This window comes from Antedon mediterranea, chromosome 6 (genome assembly GCF_964355755.1).
Source record: "Antedon mediterranea chromosome 6, ecAntMedi1.1, whole genome shotgun sequence".
Lineage (NCBI taxonomy): Eukaryota > Metazoa > Echinodermata > Crinoidea > Comatulida > Antedonidae > Antedon > Antedon mediterranea.
The window spans coordinates 17070526-17088524 of record NC_092675.1 but is presented as its reverse complement, the minus strand read 5'-3'; the positions used below and the strand labels follow the sequence as shown (position 1 = coordinate 17088524).

The 17999-nt window shown below is 34.5% G+C and overlaps 1 protein-coding gene across 1 annotated transcript in view; it reads right to left on the bottom strand.

Annotated features, from left to right (window-relative positions):
* Positions 1–5860: 5860 nt before the first annotated feature.
* The window catches only part of LOC140051024 (rho GTPase-activating protein 29-like), a 41517-nt gene continuing 29378 nt past the window's right edge, over positions 5861–17999 (bottom strand). The window contains exons 11-24 of the mRNA XM_072096090.1: positions 17571–17828; positions 17351–17410; positions 15281–15337; positions 14653–14798; positions 14287–14369; positions 13949–14146; positions 13026–13360; positions 12403–12540; positions 11742–11923; positions 11541–11618; positions 10703–10784; positions 9983–10061; positions 9695–9823; positions 5861–9307 (exon numbers count right to left, since the gene is read on the bottom strand). Of these exons, the coding sequence (XP_071952191.1) occupies positions 8952–9307; positions 9695–9823; positions 9983–10061; positions 10703–10784; positions 11541–11618; positions 11742–11923; positions 12403–12540; positions 13026–13360; positions 13949–14146; positions 14287–14369; positions 14653–14798; positions 15281–15337; positions 17351–17410; positions 17571–17828 (2181 nt within the window). The 3' untranslated portion in view covers positions 5861–8951. The remainder of the gene's footprint in view (positions 9308–9694; positions 9824–9982; positions 10062–10702; positions 10785–11540; positions 11619–11741; positions 11924–12402; positions 12541–13025; positions 13361–13948; positions 14147–14286; positions 14370–14652; positions 14799–15280; positions 15338–17350; positions 17411–17570; positions 17829–17999) is intronic.

Here is a 17999-nt window from a genome sequence, read left to right as displayed (position 1 = left end):
ATACTTTTAAAATTAAATAGCAATATTTGATTCAGCGGGTCTGTCACCTCGCGGTGACAACTTGAAGATCGTATTTTTAATGAGTGTTGACGAATCGGCTGTTCGTTTAAAAACCACCCGTGTAGTTCTGCCAATCAGGGGGTGGGTTACTCTCGTTCGCTCTGTTGCTAGTCAGCAAGAAGCTTTCATATGATTGGTCAGTTGTGTAATGATACGGCAAAATAAACAGCGCAACTGTGTTGTTGAGGATATTGACTTTGCTACTTCAATAGTGAATTTCTGAGGGACAGCAACAATCTGCAAGAAAATCAACTTAGTATATTATTATATAATTCAACAGACCTTCAAAACAAACTGTACGAAAAACAATCACTCGGTTACCATAAAAATACCAACAGTATAAAAGAAAATAATTCAATAAGCAAAAATATTTCACGCATCACATTATTATTACCGGCCTGAAACTATTTATCAATACGTTTAGGCCCTACTAGTAGTTGCTACGTTAAAATTCTTTGACATATTTTACAATATTTTACTGATTTTTAAATGTTGTAACACGTTTATAAAGAGATATCGAAGTTAAACAATAATATTATTGATATAATTTCGTTTACGCAACTCACCGATTATGATGAAATGAAGTTGCTGAAACTGGGCGTGAGGAAATGTGATATATACCAATGACGAGACGTTACGTCATAATACCGTGCATCAAAATTGTGTCAGAGACTGGGATGCAGGTGATACCAATGACAATGAGACGTTACGTTGCAATACCGTGCACCAAAGGCGTGTCAGAAAAGATGCGATAGATACCAATGACAATGAGACGATACCGTACGCATACCGTGCATCAACGGCGTGTCGGAAAAGATGAGATAGACACCAATGAGAATGAGACGTACGTTGCAATACCGTGCATCAAAGGCGTGTCAGAAAAGATGCGATAGATACCAATGACAATGAGACGTTACGTTGCAATACCGTGCATCAAAATTGTGTCAGAGACTGGGATGCAGGTGATACCAATGACAATGAGACGTTACGTTGCAATACCGTGCACCAAAGGCGTGTCAGAAAAGATGAGATAGATACCAATGACAATGAGACGATACCGTACGCATACCGTACATCAACGGCGTGTCAGAAAAGATGAGATAGATACCAATGAGAATAAGACGTTACGTCGCAATACCGTGCATCAAAGGCGTGTCAGAAAAGATGAGATAGATTACGTCGCAATACGGTGCATCAAAGGCGTGTCAGAAAAGATGAGATAGATACCAATGAGAATGAGACGTTACGTCGCAATACCGTGCATCAAAGGCGTGTCAGAAAAGATGAGATAGATTACGTCACAATACGGTGCATCAAAGGCGTGTTGGAAAAGATGCGATAGATACCAATGAGAATGAGACGTTACGTCGCAATACCGTGCATCAAAGGCGTGTCAGAAAAGATGAGATAGATACCAATGAGAATGAGACGTTACGTCGCAATACCGTGCATCAAAGGCGTGTCAGAAAAGATGCGATAGATACCACCAATGAGAATGACACGTTACGTCGCAATACCGTGCATCAAAGGCGTGTCAGAAAAGATGAGATAGATACCAATGAGAATGAGACGTTACGTCGCAATACCGTGCATCAAAGGCGTGTCAGAAAAGATGAGATAGATACCAATGAGAATGACACGTTACGTCGCAATACCGTGCACCAAAGGCGTGTTGGAAAGGATGAGATAGATACCAATGAGAATGAGACGTTACGTCGCAATACCGTGCATTAAAGGCGTGTTGGAAAAGATGAGATAGATACCAATGAGAATGAGACGTACGTCGCAATACCTTGCATCAAAGGCGTGTTGGAAAAGATGAGATAGATACCAATGAGAATGAGACGTTACGTCGCAATACCGTGCATTAAAGGCGTGTTGGAAAAGATGAGATAGATACCAATGAGAATGAGACGTTACGTCGCAATACCGTGCATTAAAGGCGTGTCAGAAAAGATGAGATAGATACCAATGAGAATGAGACGTACGTCGCAATACCTTGCATCAAAGGCGTGTTGGAAAAGATACGATAGATACCAATGAGAATGACACGTTACGTCGCAATACCGTGCACCAAAGGCGTGTCAGAAAAGATGAGATAGATACCAATGAGAATGAGACGTTCACAATACCTTGCATCAAAGGCGTGTTGGAAAAGATACGATAGATACCAATATGAATGACACGTTACGTCGCAATACGGTGGATCAAAAACGTGTCGAAAAGGATGCGATAGATGTCAATGGGGATTGACGTCGCAATAACGTGCATCAAAAGCGTAAATAAGTAAATAAGCACATACCTAAATCAAAACTTAACCACAAAACAATAGTGTTAGTCCTTCCTAAGGAATGAATTTATTTCCTCGAAGATACGTCCCGCCACACATGCATATTATTATACACAATATTGTATTATAACACATCTCAATTTGTAATAGAATTATGAATTTTCTGCAATTGCAATTCATTTTACTACAACCTTATTTGCAGGTACATCTAATCAACTGTAATAGTTTCTCTGGTGCTGGTAGTAAATTTGTCATCAATAAACACATCATGCCATCTGTAACTTTCCATCCCCAGTCTGTGGGTTGAAGAGTATTTCCTATCCACTGCTATACCTGGTAGAAAGACTCACGTAATGAAATTTTGCAGCATTTTGAGGGAATAGATTATTTTTAAACTGACATTTTGCTTTTTGCAACTTTGTCACAGAAAAGTAGGCTGTCTAAAGTCTCCATTGACTTCCGTCCATATATAGCTACCAATGCCAAATTCCTCTGATGCAATGTTTTCTCTCTTTTTTTTTTGGAAACTGTTTGGTTTACAGAATTTGACATACTACTCTGTGATGTGATGATTTTTAAGACTAACACCTTTTCCTAAACCAAATTTACTTACGGCCCATAATTATAGCCATTAAACACAAGAGTTTACTTTGCCTTCACAAAACGTAACAAACATGCACGGTACATAATAAATGTCTTAAAATGTTGCTGTTTTGGGCCAAGTGGTTTGATGTAGCAGTGCTCCCCATTGATAACATACAGTGGGCAGTGAGATGAAGATTTCTGAGTAGTCTAGCAGTATGTGTATGGAGTAAACAGGGCTGCAGGAAAAGTACAAGGTTCTTTTTCAACAAATGATGCATGTGTATGACTGTCTCTCATAGCCATCAATGATGAAATAGTAATGTGAGAGAGATGTGCACTGCTTCTCTATTGATGAATATGGCTGATTTTGACCCATAGTGTAATAATAATAAGTTCTTTCTTCTTTAATTAATATTCTGTCACGGTTGCTTCATTCATTGATTTAATACCGTATGTTCTCGATGGGGGAGCACTGTGAATGCTTGTATAGTCTTTCATTGGTGTGAAAAATTAATTTGCTTTTTATACATGGAATCCAGGGATGTGATACTACATCCTATCTATTTGGTATAGGAAAAGGTGTTAGTCTTAAAAAGTCATCACACCTGCAGTAGTATGCTTACAAACTCTGTAAAACCAAACGTCTCAAATAAAAAAGAGAAATCATCGCATAAGGGGAATTGGCATTGGTAGCTAGCTATATACTGTATGGAGAAATACGTTCTGGGAGAAAGTAGCAAAAACCAAAACAGCACTTGAAATAAAAGCTTTGCATTGCGTGTCTATTACCATGGTACAGCAGTGGATAGAAAATACTCTTCAACCTACAGACTGGGGATGAAAAGTTACAAATGGCGTGATGTGTCCATTGATGACAGTCTGTCAGTACCACTGTTTATGAAGAATACCACGGCATCAGCACATGCTCAATTTCTACCTTTAGACAGAGGATGAATGGACAATGAAAATGAATGGATTAATAGATTGTAAGATTGTATAATTCTATTTTTGTGACAGTACAAAATGTAAATGAACTGTTTTATTAGACATCTTAGTCCTGTATTATAATGCATAGGACTACGTTGTCTATTATTATAACCGTGGTGATATCTTGATACTTAAATGTGTGTTTTTGCTGCCAAATAGCACTTAAATTAATATGTATATTGCAGTTGAAATGTTTGAAACTAAAAGAAATATAAAAAGCATAATAAAAACTGCTATCTAGTGGTAATTAGATAAACAATATATGTTTTTGGCTGATTTTTAAACATTTTTCGCCATTGCCGGCCATTTTTAAAAAAAAAACCTATTTCCCCTACCTGGATTTTTTTTATAGAAATGCTTTGTGGTGAAAACAATTCTGTTGCAATTTTTTCAACCTTTTACTAATTCTGAGCATATCTTTATAACAGTATTATTTCACTAATCTAGCATGTTTGAATTGTGATAAGGAGAATGGACAGTAAGGAGTATTACGCGAGATTCAACAATATTAATGAGAGTAGGTTGTTATTGAAATAGAAATATTACGTACCTGAAAAAAAAACGTTTGAAAATTCCGCGGTGTGTTCGCGACCAGTCACACCTTCAGAATGACATGTCACGCCCCAGTTACCCTTGTCGCCAGTACGTCAGCAGTGTTGTAATGAGTAACGAAATGCAAATGACGTAATTCATAGCGTGTCCTAATTTGGATGACGTAACACATAAATAGATGCAATTGATACCAATGAGAATGTTCCGCTGGAACTGGAGAAAATGTTAGTTGTTGAGATGCTGTATTAACAAATATTCCTTTGAATTCGGGAATAGACATATGTGGAGATATTTTCTCTCTCGAAGTGCCATATCATGAAACTGTGGCAATCATGTTGTGCCACAATTCCCTGTCTATTGCCATTTTCAGCAACTTCACTTCTTTGGTATTCTCACCTCTATTCCGAATCCATTCAGCTATGCTGGCCAACCAAGTGACTCTTTTTCTCCCCCTGCCCCTTCGTCCTTCTATCTTTCCAGTTAATGCCAAGTTCTCCAGACCTCCCTTCCTCAACACATGTCCCATCCCACGAATCTCATCTGTCTAATCCTAATATCCTTCAGTAGTTTCCTGCACACTCCATCTTATCAGCACATCTTCATTATTAACTCTATCTGTCCATGAAATTCTCATCATTTTCCTTAGAAACCACATCTCACAGCTTTACAATCTTTTTCTGAGGTCAGTTGTGATTGACCAGGCTTCACTTCCATACATCAGCACAAGATAGATGTAGCGGTTTAATACACGCAACCTGGTTTCCATACTCATCGCATAGTTCTTCAAGATATTCTCCATTTCTCCAAATGCGGCTTTCGCAAGGACTTATCCGTTACACACCTGGCATAATCTGTTATTTTGCTTCCAAGATAGTTAAAAGAGGACACCTGCTGAATTATCTGGTCTCTTGTTTGAAGGTTACATGTTGAACTCTCCTTTGTTGACACTACTAAACACTCTGTCTTACTACAATTTATAGACAGACCCATTCTTTCACTCTTTACTACAACCACATTCAGCAACCGTTGGAGATCTTCAACTGACTCTGCCAGTAGAACTGTGTCATCTGCATATATTGTAATATTTCTACCACATACTCTCAAACCCTTCTTATTCTCTAGCTGCCTCAAGATCAACTCGCTATAGTAGTTAAACAAGTCTGGTGACACGTACCCCTGTCTCACTCCTCTTCCAATACTTGTGTAGTCACTGCACTACCCATCTACCCTCGTGCATGCAGTCTGATTCCAGTACAAATTTTGCAACAATCGAAGATCCTTTCCATGTAGGTCAAGCTTGCTAAGTTCTTGAAATGTGGAGATACAGTACTGGGAATCGGGTACAATAGCAAACACAGCAATCCAACAAAAGTACAAATAACATAATAGATTTTCATGAATTGTATTTATAATCATCCTAAAAATATGTTGACTGGATGTACATATACATAAAGGCCTCAACTATCTTCTCTTTCTATTCCAATCTAGACATGCCTTATTAGTATACATTTGTAATATTTTATTTAAATTAAAACTACATTTTATCGAAATCTAATATTCATTAAATAAGTGTTCTTTTCTTTAATTTACAGGTTTATGTCTCAGTCTTTTCGTGGCTAAAACATAAAGAGTTATTTTTACAACTATATTATAAACAGTATATATATACATTTTGTATTTACATAACAAAAATGTTGATCCATCCCTATTAATGTTGCACATCATTGTTCTAATTCCTTATTTCAGACGTTAGCAACCAGATGGTGTTGCAAATTAAAAAAAACGCTAATTCCCACTTCTTCCCACTAGAGACACAATAGAAGGACGTAACGCAATGTAAGTGAGTTGACCAATCACAAGCGATTGCGTTGCGTTGACGTTTTTGCGTTGCTTCCTAGTGAGAACCAAGCTGAACAAAGAATCAATAACATGTTTTCCATCTTGGCGAAATACTTTTTTTGCGCATCACAAAATACAGTAAAGTAGTCAGTTAATCTTTATTCTATCTATTCCTACAACGATGGTTTCAATTCTCGCAAAATAGATACATTCTACTCAATGTAGTAAACGTTAAATGAAACGCAAACATATCATTATATAGTAAATAATAGAAATTGTGAAAATATATAATGCAATTAGCTTTACCAAAAACCTTTTTTTCTATGGTAAACGAGAGAAACAGATGTTTAAACCGCAGGTTCTGTAAAAATAAATTTGTTGCCAAATGTTATTAGGCCTACAACAACAACAACAAAAACGGCTTTAATTTGCATTAATATGGAACTTTCATATATAACAATAATAATTGCATTTTTGCAATACAATTTACTAATTACTTTTTAAAATTCTTCTGTAGTTATTATTTAGCTTTAAATGACTACTGTAAATAATACAGTAACTACAACAACAAAATAATATAGACTAATAGGAACAAATTGTATCAAAATTAAAAATAATAAAACAATAATAATCATATAAAATAGCACAGTCAATTTATGCATAATTAGAGCAATTATGTGGGTCTCCATAAAAATATAGCACCAATTATTTTATCATTCTGTTATCAATCAGGCAGCAACAGAAATTTGAATTATTAAATCAAAATTTTGCACAATTTACAAAATAACATGAAAATTGTAAAAATGTTGGACAAGATACAGTATGAGAAATACTGTTTTATTGCACCACTTTGTCTGTAGATCATGAATTAATTTCTTATCAAATGAGCAAAACTAGTAAGTAATTATAAAATACAAATACAAAACCAGTATATGAGTAAACGTAAAATATTACGCCATGACCCATTCCTCCTACTACTGTTTCCAAAAAGAAATTAATAAAAAGTATGGCTGAGAATGTACCGTCTTCATATTTTTAAACTATTCCAGGTAGAATGTACCGTCTTCGTATTTTTAAACTATTCCAGGTAGAATGTACCGTCTTTGTATTTTTAAACTATTCCAGGTACATTTCGGTCATTTTGATATCAATAACTAACATTTTTATAACAACAAACGCTTGTTCTTAATATAGATAATTATCACTTGTTTATAACTATAGCGTCCTCCTCTTCTTCAAGTTATTTGTTGTGGTAATTCAATACGCATTATACATAATATATACAGAATTTGGTATAAATATTAATTTTAAATCATCTTTTCTAAACATATATCTATATAGTACAAATCTATATACGTATATACAAATGCATAAACCTATTTGAATGAGCGATGCAGTATGTATAAATAGGCCTATATGTATTTCTGACATTATATCTCTACATCTCTATATAACCTTCATAACAATGTATGTATACTTTTATATTTAAAGGCGATCTTTAGATCACAAAATAATGCCCAAATTAAAAAAACCTTTAAAATATTCTAATAATATTTTAATGTACAACAGTTTAAAAAAAAGTTTAATTAATTATAAACAAAATCTTAAAATATGAGCCACCAAAGAAAAGAACTGTATTGAAAATATAAGATACTTCTTAAAGTGTCGGATGCTGGAATGGCTTGGAAACATATTCATAAAATAAAGTTTAAATTGGAAAACAGTACATAGACATAAGGATGCCTTAAAATCGTATGTTAATTTAAATCTAAAAACATCATGTTTAAAACTTGTTTTTCCTAAATCCAGCATAAATTTTCAATAACTCATATTGGCAGAGTGTTTTTATCTTAGAAGTTTGATCTTTTGACTCAAAGGCACAAAATGGTCACAGTGAAGATCAAATATTTGGGCTGCCGAGTATGGAATGTCCAAAATCATGGTGTGCCATAAAGGCAAAGTAATTATCATGTCCATTTAGAAAGAAGTACCTCCTCCCTAAAAACATTCCTCAATGCAATGATGCGTAAAGACAACGTTAGGTAGCCTGCCTAACTCTTGTGCTCAATACAGACAATTGTGAGTAAAATGTGACGTGAATGGCACACTATGAATTTAGGTATTGCATAACCAGTGGCCGAAATGCTCAGGTACCACAACAATTATTTTTCCAAGCCTTTAAAAAGACTATTGTTTGATAAAAAAAAATTTGAATTGAAACACCATAGTTGTTTCTTCAAGAATGTTTTCAACTAGATGACTCAATTTAGAAGAATCAAACAATTCTGAGCTCCGATAGGTTCAACACTTTTCACATCACAATAAATAGATGGAAGTATGAAAACAATGTGTATAAACTGAGCTCCGATAGGTTCCACACTTTTCACATCACAATAAATAGATGGAAGTATGAAAACAATGTGTATAAACTGTTACTACTAGTGGTAAACAAGATTTTTTTCAAATTTAACACTAGTAAAAAGGGCCTATAGCTGTGTTTTATATCAAACAATAACCAAATATAAACCTGGAGGTAGCCTGTAGCAATGATAGACCAAAAAGCACTATTTTACAGAAACTAAGATCATATGAAACAACTAACTATATTGCATTATAAAATCTTTACATTTATCAACAGTCACACAAATCGTGGTTCCCGCCGCTTACTACCAGGACTTGGCTTTAAACCCAACGTTTCACTCGGGGACGTTGGTACGCTAACCATTCCCGGTAAACCTTCTGAATGAGATGATGATTCATCAATCGGGGCACTCATTGACCTTTCAACTTCTTGGTGTCGAACAATATTGACTGGTGGTGGTGCTGATAATCTATTGTGTTCCTGACTTGGACTTACTTTAGATCGAAATACTACAGCACTAGGTGATCCTAACCTTTTCTGTTTCGGTGAATTTGTTTTTCTTGGTGGAGGAGTTGGTGTTGGCGTAAGAAGGTCTTGCTTACAATTTATGTTATCACCAACCCAAACGCCAGCTATTCGGTAAAACAAAAGTTATTTAATATACAAAATTAAATTAAAAAATAACATTTATTTTATTTACTTAAAGATATATTGTCCCCCAAAACATGAAGAATTCTGAAGAATAGGCTATTTTGTAATTTGAATAGATATACCGATTCCGTTCCCGGGCCAGTCCGCAGTCTAAAGGTGTGATATAAATTTCTCGATTTTGTGTTATTCACACAAAAAAGAAAAATAATGATTTTTTTAAATACATTTAATATATACATTTTCCAGAAAACAGGCTTCTGATGGACTTTCCTTATGTAATGCAATAATTTACCATTAATTTCATACATTTTACGAATAGGTATTATCGATAAAAGTAAAATAAATATGACTTGAATGAAGAGTCTTACATTCAAGATAGCCAGATTCATCATCGCCATCAGATTCTTCTGTTTGTGGCGTTCGCAATTTAAATGGTTTTCTTTTCTTTTTACTTCCACGATCGTCAGTTGAGTTGTTGGAGGATTGGTTTAGAGACGCTAAAAAAGAAAAAAAATTGTTTATAAATTGATAGATTCATAGTTAAGCAATATATATTAAACAAATTTATCCAAAGGGAAATTACTAAATCAAGTTCCGATAAAATAAAAAAGCAAGAAAAAGCAGAGCTTTCAGGCAAGCTATGTTAGTATACTTACAATGTTTTATTCTTGGACTAGAAGGGTTGTTGGAGCTAGACATGATGTCTTCTACTGGTGTATCATCAACATTAAATATCTACAAATTAAATAATGTTAACAATTCTCATTTAAGGGAACACTTTGTTAGCTTCAGAAGATGTCACAGGTTCTACAGTATACAGATATTGACTGGGCTGAGGGGCATGGTTAAAAATATAACCCAAGGTGATCTGGAGACTATACTATATCCCAAGCTGAAGTCGAGGGATATATTAAAGTCTCCAGATCACTGAGGGCTATATTTTTTATCATGTTTCGATGAAAGCCCAGTAAATATTTGTTTTATATACCATACCATGTAATTTAGCTGTAGGCTAGGCCGAAGCAAATGCATAACATGGACTTGGTTGAAGTAGACAAAAAAGGCCTGCATTTGATAATCGTCGCTTCCAGATATGCAACAAATATTCACCAAAGCATACTTTATTTGTTTCTTCATATTTTAACTGGCCGCTAAACTTACTAAATCCTCAAAATAAGTCAGCTGCAGGCTAGACTAGGACTAGCATGTGTGGATTCGATTGTATTGAAGAAGATAATAAAGGAAACAGATATGCGCAGTTTAGCAGGTCTATAGTTCGATGGCATGGCAATAATAAGACCGGCGATCAATCAATCGGATACAGTGAATTGAATGGTGCTGGTATATAATACTGTATATCAATAGAAATGCCATACCTGTGCATTATGTATAAGTAGCTCCACTGCTCTGTTGTTATCTGGCATGTTCACTAAGGCTGACAAAATATCATGTGCAGAACTAAAATCGAAATAATGGATAATGTTATAGGGTGTGGCAAGACCAAACAGTAAGTATAAACTTTTTGCAATAATATTAAGAGTTATTTAGATGATAGATCGCGCTGGAGATTGTGTTTATTAAAAGGACTCCAGAAACTGTAGGAATAATCACTAGACCCTAGCCCTGGGTCATATTAATCTACGCCAGGTAGGGGCCTCAGTATCAGCAGGTAGGGCCCGTATCGCCAGGTAGGGTTCGGTATCACATGGTAGGTGCCCGGTATCACCAGGCAGGGGATAAGGTTTTATGATATAAAATGATGTGCATGTTTAATATTAACATGCTTTAGTAGTAAATTTAATTATACTGTATATATAATAATTTTAAAGGCCTATGTAAAATCTTAAACATGGGATATATCTAACCCTACGATCGATAATAGATAATTATAACAATACATCGTTCAAGGGTTACTAACAATACTTAGTAGGCTCGGACAGGGACCTCCCTGGTTCAGAGAACAATGACCTACTTACGATCCGGAAGCCGAGTCCAACAAATAGTTTTAATAGTTTTTAAATAAAGAAATCGAAATCAACTATGTTTTTTTTAATGTATTGCGTAATATAATGTGGACAAGTAAAACTTACTTGTCCTGGGACAAGTGAACAAAACTGAAATTCCCTCATGCCTACACGTTAAAGGCAAACATACATCCCATGCCAGTTATATGAATGGGCCAGGCATTCCAACATATGGCCAGTGTTTACTTACTCTTTAATTAAATTAGGTCCAAATACAATTCCTAGATTACTAGCTGTCATACCATTACGCTTTTCATGGAGAGTTACTCTGCAAAATATAAAATATATAAACAAATTGGAATTATTCTTTCTCAATGTATAACATTTCTCTAAGCTCCACAATTAATCTCATACTGTAGTTTAATCTCATTAAATAGTTAAGTAAAATTACCTTTTTAGATGTAAAAACAACTCCTTGAGAGATAGGTAGTTAGCAAGTGGAAGTTGGTGAATTATATCCTTTAACTTATTCACAGACTTTGGATCATCTAATGGTAATTTTAACTCACGACTTTCTCTTGCTAACGTGTGGAATTGTGGGTAAAATTTAGAAGTCAGTAAAGGCTCTGGAAGCTGCAATGAAATCAAATAAATAATAAATTAATATTAAGGTTTAACACATCATTTCCAAACAAACTGTCATAAACTGCTATTTTGATTTTAAAAAAATGTGTTTTATTATATAATACAAAGGATAAAATACTATGACTGTGTTCTAGTACATAACAATATTACAATAATAAAAATAAAACTACACTTAGTATAACAGTCTATAAGTGAATGTAACCAAAGCAATGATGTACAATACATTACAATTCTAAAATAATTAACATACAGAAGAACCACTATTAAGGGGACACCTTTGCGACCAAGTGAATGGGGTTGTCCTATAGTATTAAAACACGTATTACCTCTTTTTTGTTTCACATGAAAGTTTCCAATTAATAGGGGTGTCCCACAGGAGTATATAACATATATATTTATAACTCTAATTAAATTTAATTTTTAGCAATACTATTATTATACAAATAGTTAGCTATAATTATACTGACTTGTCTTAGGTAGTGTTTAAGAACGTTAGAGATGAGATGGGGCGAGGTTTCTGATAAGTCCACTAGATCGCCACCATTCTCAAATGTTTGACATAACTTCTCAACTTTCAGTTTCAAACCTGGACATCTGTAAATACCCTGAAATAAATGTATACAAACTTTACAAACAGACAGTGCATTATATGTATTTGTATGTATTATATCAAATTCCTATATTGGGATATATTTATTCAACTTTGTGACCTTTAAACCACAGCGCGATTCATAGTTGTATAGAGGAACCAGTATTTGTGAGGACTTTTTGGATAAAATCAAACTGATCTCTACTGGTCGCGATTCAACATACTGCATGCGTGACTCGATTTTAAGTGCTAAGTTCCTTTCAGTTCCGGAAAAAGTAGAATATAGGCAACTGAAAGTTGACATTTTTTGTGTGCCTGTTCAGTTGCGAAGAGTGCTCATGTAGACACAGTTGAGTTGAGTTCCACGTTGACATTAGGGCACTTTTAGGGACTGAACTAACTAAATATATTTTGCAATTATGTTACATAAGAAATAAACAAAGAAATTAGTACACATAAAACATTTAAAACTAATTTTTAAAACAATCACCATTTCCCTACCTTGATATCCATGTATTTTTCTTCCATGGCCGAGATACATTTAGTAAGAATAAACGGAACATCTCTATTGGTTAATTTCAAGTGTTCTTGCAAAGGAACACCAAACACGTTCATTCTTCCTGGTATCCGTTTCTTGCCGCATTGTATAGCTAAAATCTCAAGGCACTTTCGATGGCATGCTAGCCCGCAATCAGCGCATTCTGCCCCATTAAAATACAGATAGCCATCACACTCACGACACTTTGAAGGACCAAGTAGTTTGCGTATGTTATGCGTTAATGCTGCTTTTGATAGTGTAATGTTCTTGAATGAAGCTGGCAACATATTTGGCGACCCTTAAATTAACATAAAAGTATAGCAATAATTAAGTATTATTTATTTTCTTTAAATCTATTAAATTGCTATTAGAGGATTGTTAAGCTTTATAAATTTTTTGTTCTTTGTAATTTTAATCTGTTTTTCTCCAATCTTTATTTTTAAGTGCTTTGGGACCATCTGTTGATTGTAATTTAAAAGAGCTACATAAATTTGACAACATTACCATTAATAAGTAGTTAGGATTGTGTTAATCTCAGTATGTGTTTCAATGGGCTTGTTCAGAGTTAGCTTATTTACCTGGGTAATTATTAGTTCCTACGCACCAAGCAAGCGATAACTTACCAAGGTAAATAGCTAAGCCAAATTGCTTCAATTTAATTAGGGTGTGGTCATGGAATCTAAAATAGGGGCTGTACACACCAGTAGAGTATGCATTTTTTTAAAGTTAGTATTAATCTCTGTCTACACTATCAAACATTATGTGACAAACAAATGTCATATGGACACGATGACATCATATCACTACCATATTTGGGCACATCACACTTTATTTGTCAAACTAGTTTGATAGTGTAGACAGAGCTTTAGTTAAAAAGACAACATACTGATTTCTGGCTCTGATGGATCATCCAGCTCATCCTCTGATGACAATGCACTTTGCCCTATTGCCTTTTTTAATGGCCTGGAGTTTCTAGGACTAGCAGACGGTGAACTTTCGTGATTGGAACTGCCACTAGTGCTGTTAGGATCTTCAACTACCACTGATGGTGCCCAGGCTTCATTTAATGCTATGTGGTGCTTGTCTACAAAACAATCGCAATATTATGTGTAAAAATGTGTGCATATCATTGTTGTGACTCAAAGACAATAATATTAAGTTACTTATAATAAGTAGATTGTTTCTAATTTGTTGTGGAACAATTATGGATAGCAGTGTACATACCTTTACCCAGATACCAGCCTGATACTGGAGGCCTATCGCCCTCTATTGATTGACTGCTATGTTTACGTTGCTTATTTGGATAACTAAAAACCAAAAAGAGAAATTTCATTAAAGTATTATGTAATGTATATAAAAAAGGTCATCTTAAAATTAATTTAACTTAATTTAATTCTTTAATTACATTTTTCATATTGGTATTTTAAGTAACATCTAACATAGAGAATAGAGTAGTGGGCATAAGCAAACAACTGGCCTAAGCGAAATCCATTGATAAGCAATTTCCTTATTAAAAATAAACATAATTGAGAATTTGCAATGGTCGCAAAAAATTAAAAGCATTAAATGCATTATGGTAAATTCACACACCTTTTCGTGTAAGGTTCAAATACAAAAGGATCTCGGTGTTCCGTTGGTGTACTAGTTGATGAGGAAGGCTCTTTATATTGTCGTACATACTCACTAAACTGAAAACCTGGCTCATATGTTTTTGTGGACTCGCATAAACTATCAAACTATAAACATAAATCACATGTAGTATTAAGGATTAAAACATAAATTAAATGTTTTAATAACAATAACATACAACTTTTCAGTTTCTAATCCAAGATTGATTTATTAGTTATTCAAATGTCTAACATTACTCTAGATTGGTCATTGAAATCTGTATTAGTATCATTTTGTTTATTAAACAATTTGATAATCGCTAGTTGCATGATTTAAAGAGGTAGTGTTCCCCAAAAACATGAAAAATTAAGATTAATAAAATCATTTTGCAACTTTATGAAAGTTATTTACTACTGTAGAAAAAAAAATCAAAAAGAAATCATACTTTCACTTCTAAAAAGACAAAATAAATGGTTAAATTTAACCAAAAACCAATGTCTGGCAGAAAGTCTGACTATTTTTTGCTTTAAATTACAAAAAGTGAATAACTATTATGTTACATTATGAAAATCTGAAAATATATAAATGTATTAAACGCATTCAAATTTACCTGGACAGGTGAAGGAGCAGAGAGGGTATACTGGAGTTGGAAGTAATTTGCGGTTACCTATGAAAACAAAAAGATTGTTAGTATATAAAAATCCAATATACAGTACATGATTCTCAATACAGTACTGTATTTTAATTTGTTTAGTATCTTTAGGAAAGTCCTATAATACACTGTCACATCACTAATGTATAATGTGAATTATTTTTTCAGTTAAAGATATGGTAAAAAAAAATTGTCAATTGTTACACTGTAAATTTGCCATGATACAATAGGCAAAGTCATTTGATATATTTCACTTGGCAGCCCTAAATGTTCGCGATTTTACATATTTAACTATTTCGCGACCTTCTTTATTTTTGTGATTTGAGTTTCTTGTGTAATGTGTTGAACCAAATTGGAGAATGTATTTTGCCTCCACGATGAATGTTGAACAGCATCGAGTAAAATTACAAAATATGCAATTGTAAATTTAGGGATGTTAATAAATAAATGTTTTTGCTACACAGTGGGTGATGCACATGTTTAATAGGCTCTTAGATATTGAAAACCCTCATAATTAATGTACTCTACCAAATTATTGTTGTTTCTACAAAACAACGAACGGACGCAACACCGGCGGCCAGCCAAATGGATCTCTGTGGTGGTGGAGAGCATGCCGATGGTATTTTTGCCGTTTGCTACAATCGTTGTTCAATCGCAAAAAATAAAGGGCACCCGAAAATGTTGGGCTTTACATTATACCAATGCTAAAGATACATCTTAGCATAAAAATAAAAATATGTGAAAAAACATTAGGCCAAATAAAAAAAAATACTTGTTAAGCGTCACACCCTCATAAATTTTCAGGGGCGGGGGGACGGTTTTTTTTTTATACTTTTTATGGAGGTATAATTTTGCGCGATGGACGTTTTGGCCCACTTTTTTTTAGGACGAAACGTCAAACTTTTAAAATGCGAAACAGAACAAAATTGACTATGTATGAAATATTATTGCCGATGACAAAATTGAGTTTTGTATTGTTTATATCCAGACGTAATTAAAACATTAAATTTAATTGCCACCGAGCGAAATTGTAGGCCCTAGGCTAATCCGTCCAAGCTGCCACCCCCGCCTCACTCATCGGCGGCCATGGTCCGCCGTCTCTCGCTCGACTCATCTATCCAGGAAATTCCCTATCGCGAGAAGCATGATGTTGGTCTCAATAATACTAAATTATAGTGGGCTGATTTTGAAAACAGCTTACGGCATTTCTTAAGTGAATTTTTATTCAACGTATTCATTCTTCTTTGATGAATCCGTTGCCAATTGCTGTGTAAATCAGTATTTAAAGTTGTGATGCGAAAAGTGTGTGTAATTATTCCACAGGTAAACCAGGCATAAGAAAACGCATCGCCGGGCCCATCGCCCAACAGGACCCTTGTGGTGTGCCGATCTCGAGCGCGAGATCATCGTAAACAAAATTGGTAGAGTCTATTATGTATGGGGTGTTTCCTATTTACGAACCTATAAAAAACGCGTTTCGACCACTGTGTAGGCAAAATATTTATTTCAGTAATCCCTAAATTGATAATCGTGTATTCTATCACGTGACTGATGATGTAATCCTCAGCGACGTACTACTGTAAATGCACGTGATTTAATGTGTTGGGGAAAAAGCTTGCTGTTTACCACACATGATTCGCGGTGCTATTCGCGTTTCCTTGACGTAAATCGGCGGCGTGTAAATGAAACAATTGTTTTCACCAAATTGCCGTTGTCGACATAGAGCGATCGGTGGCTAGCTAGCGTGGCTAAGCTAAGAAGTACGTATTTTTCAAAAATTACACCAGCCTAGCAAACATTTGCTAGTTTTGAAATTTTCAACTAGCAATTATAAAGAATCTACTAGCAAAATGCTAGTTTGCTAGCGTGAATTTTGAGCCCTGCTCTGGAGCTGGGCCGGGCCGCTAAACTTTCTGTTGTATATGGGTAAAAAAAAAATAAAAATAAAAAGAGAGGCGGCTGGATAATCAGGAGCGGGCGGTGACGCTTAACAAGTATGTTTTTTTATTTGGCCTTATGTAAACTTACAGCTTTCATTGTTTGATCACAGTGGTCCAAAGATTCTCGAAGATCAATAATTAATTCTTTCTATAAAAATAAATACAAAAATATTGTCAAAAACTAAAAAAATTGTGAAATGTATTATCCAAATCTATATAATCTATTTATTTTATTATAATATATTTTTCATTTTTTCCAATAAAAAACCTGTCTCAAGTAGGTTTGTGTATATTTCTGTATTTTATACCTTTAAATTAGACATGTCCTGTTGTTTACGATTAGCCTCTGCAATACAGCCTTTATGTGTAGTTTCTGCTTCCTTCATTCTGAGTTGCGCTTCATCTTCTAATTTTCTTCTCTTTTCCACTTTTGAATTTGTCACCCCACCGCTTAAGTTCAAAGCGTCTGATTCTACTCGCTGAGTTGTTTCCCTCGCCTTCTCATATTCCAAGTGACGAGTATGGTATTGTTGTTTAGATTTCTCAACATTTGACTTGCAATCATTCTATGAATGAAAAATAAATGAAGAAATTAGGCAGTGTTTATTTTATTTGATGTCTTTAGGCACATGTGGCCAAGGATAACCAAGAATAAATTAAACACTGTCAAATTAAATAGGAGACTATTTTGTGACAAGTTCACCGGAGCAACCAATGAAGAATTGGCTTCTTTAAAG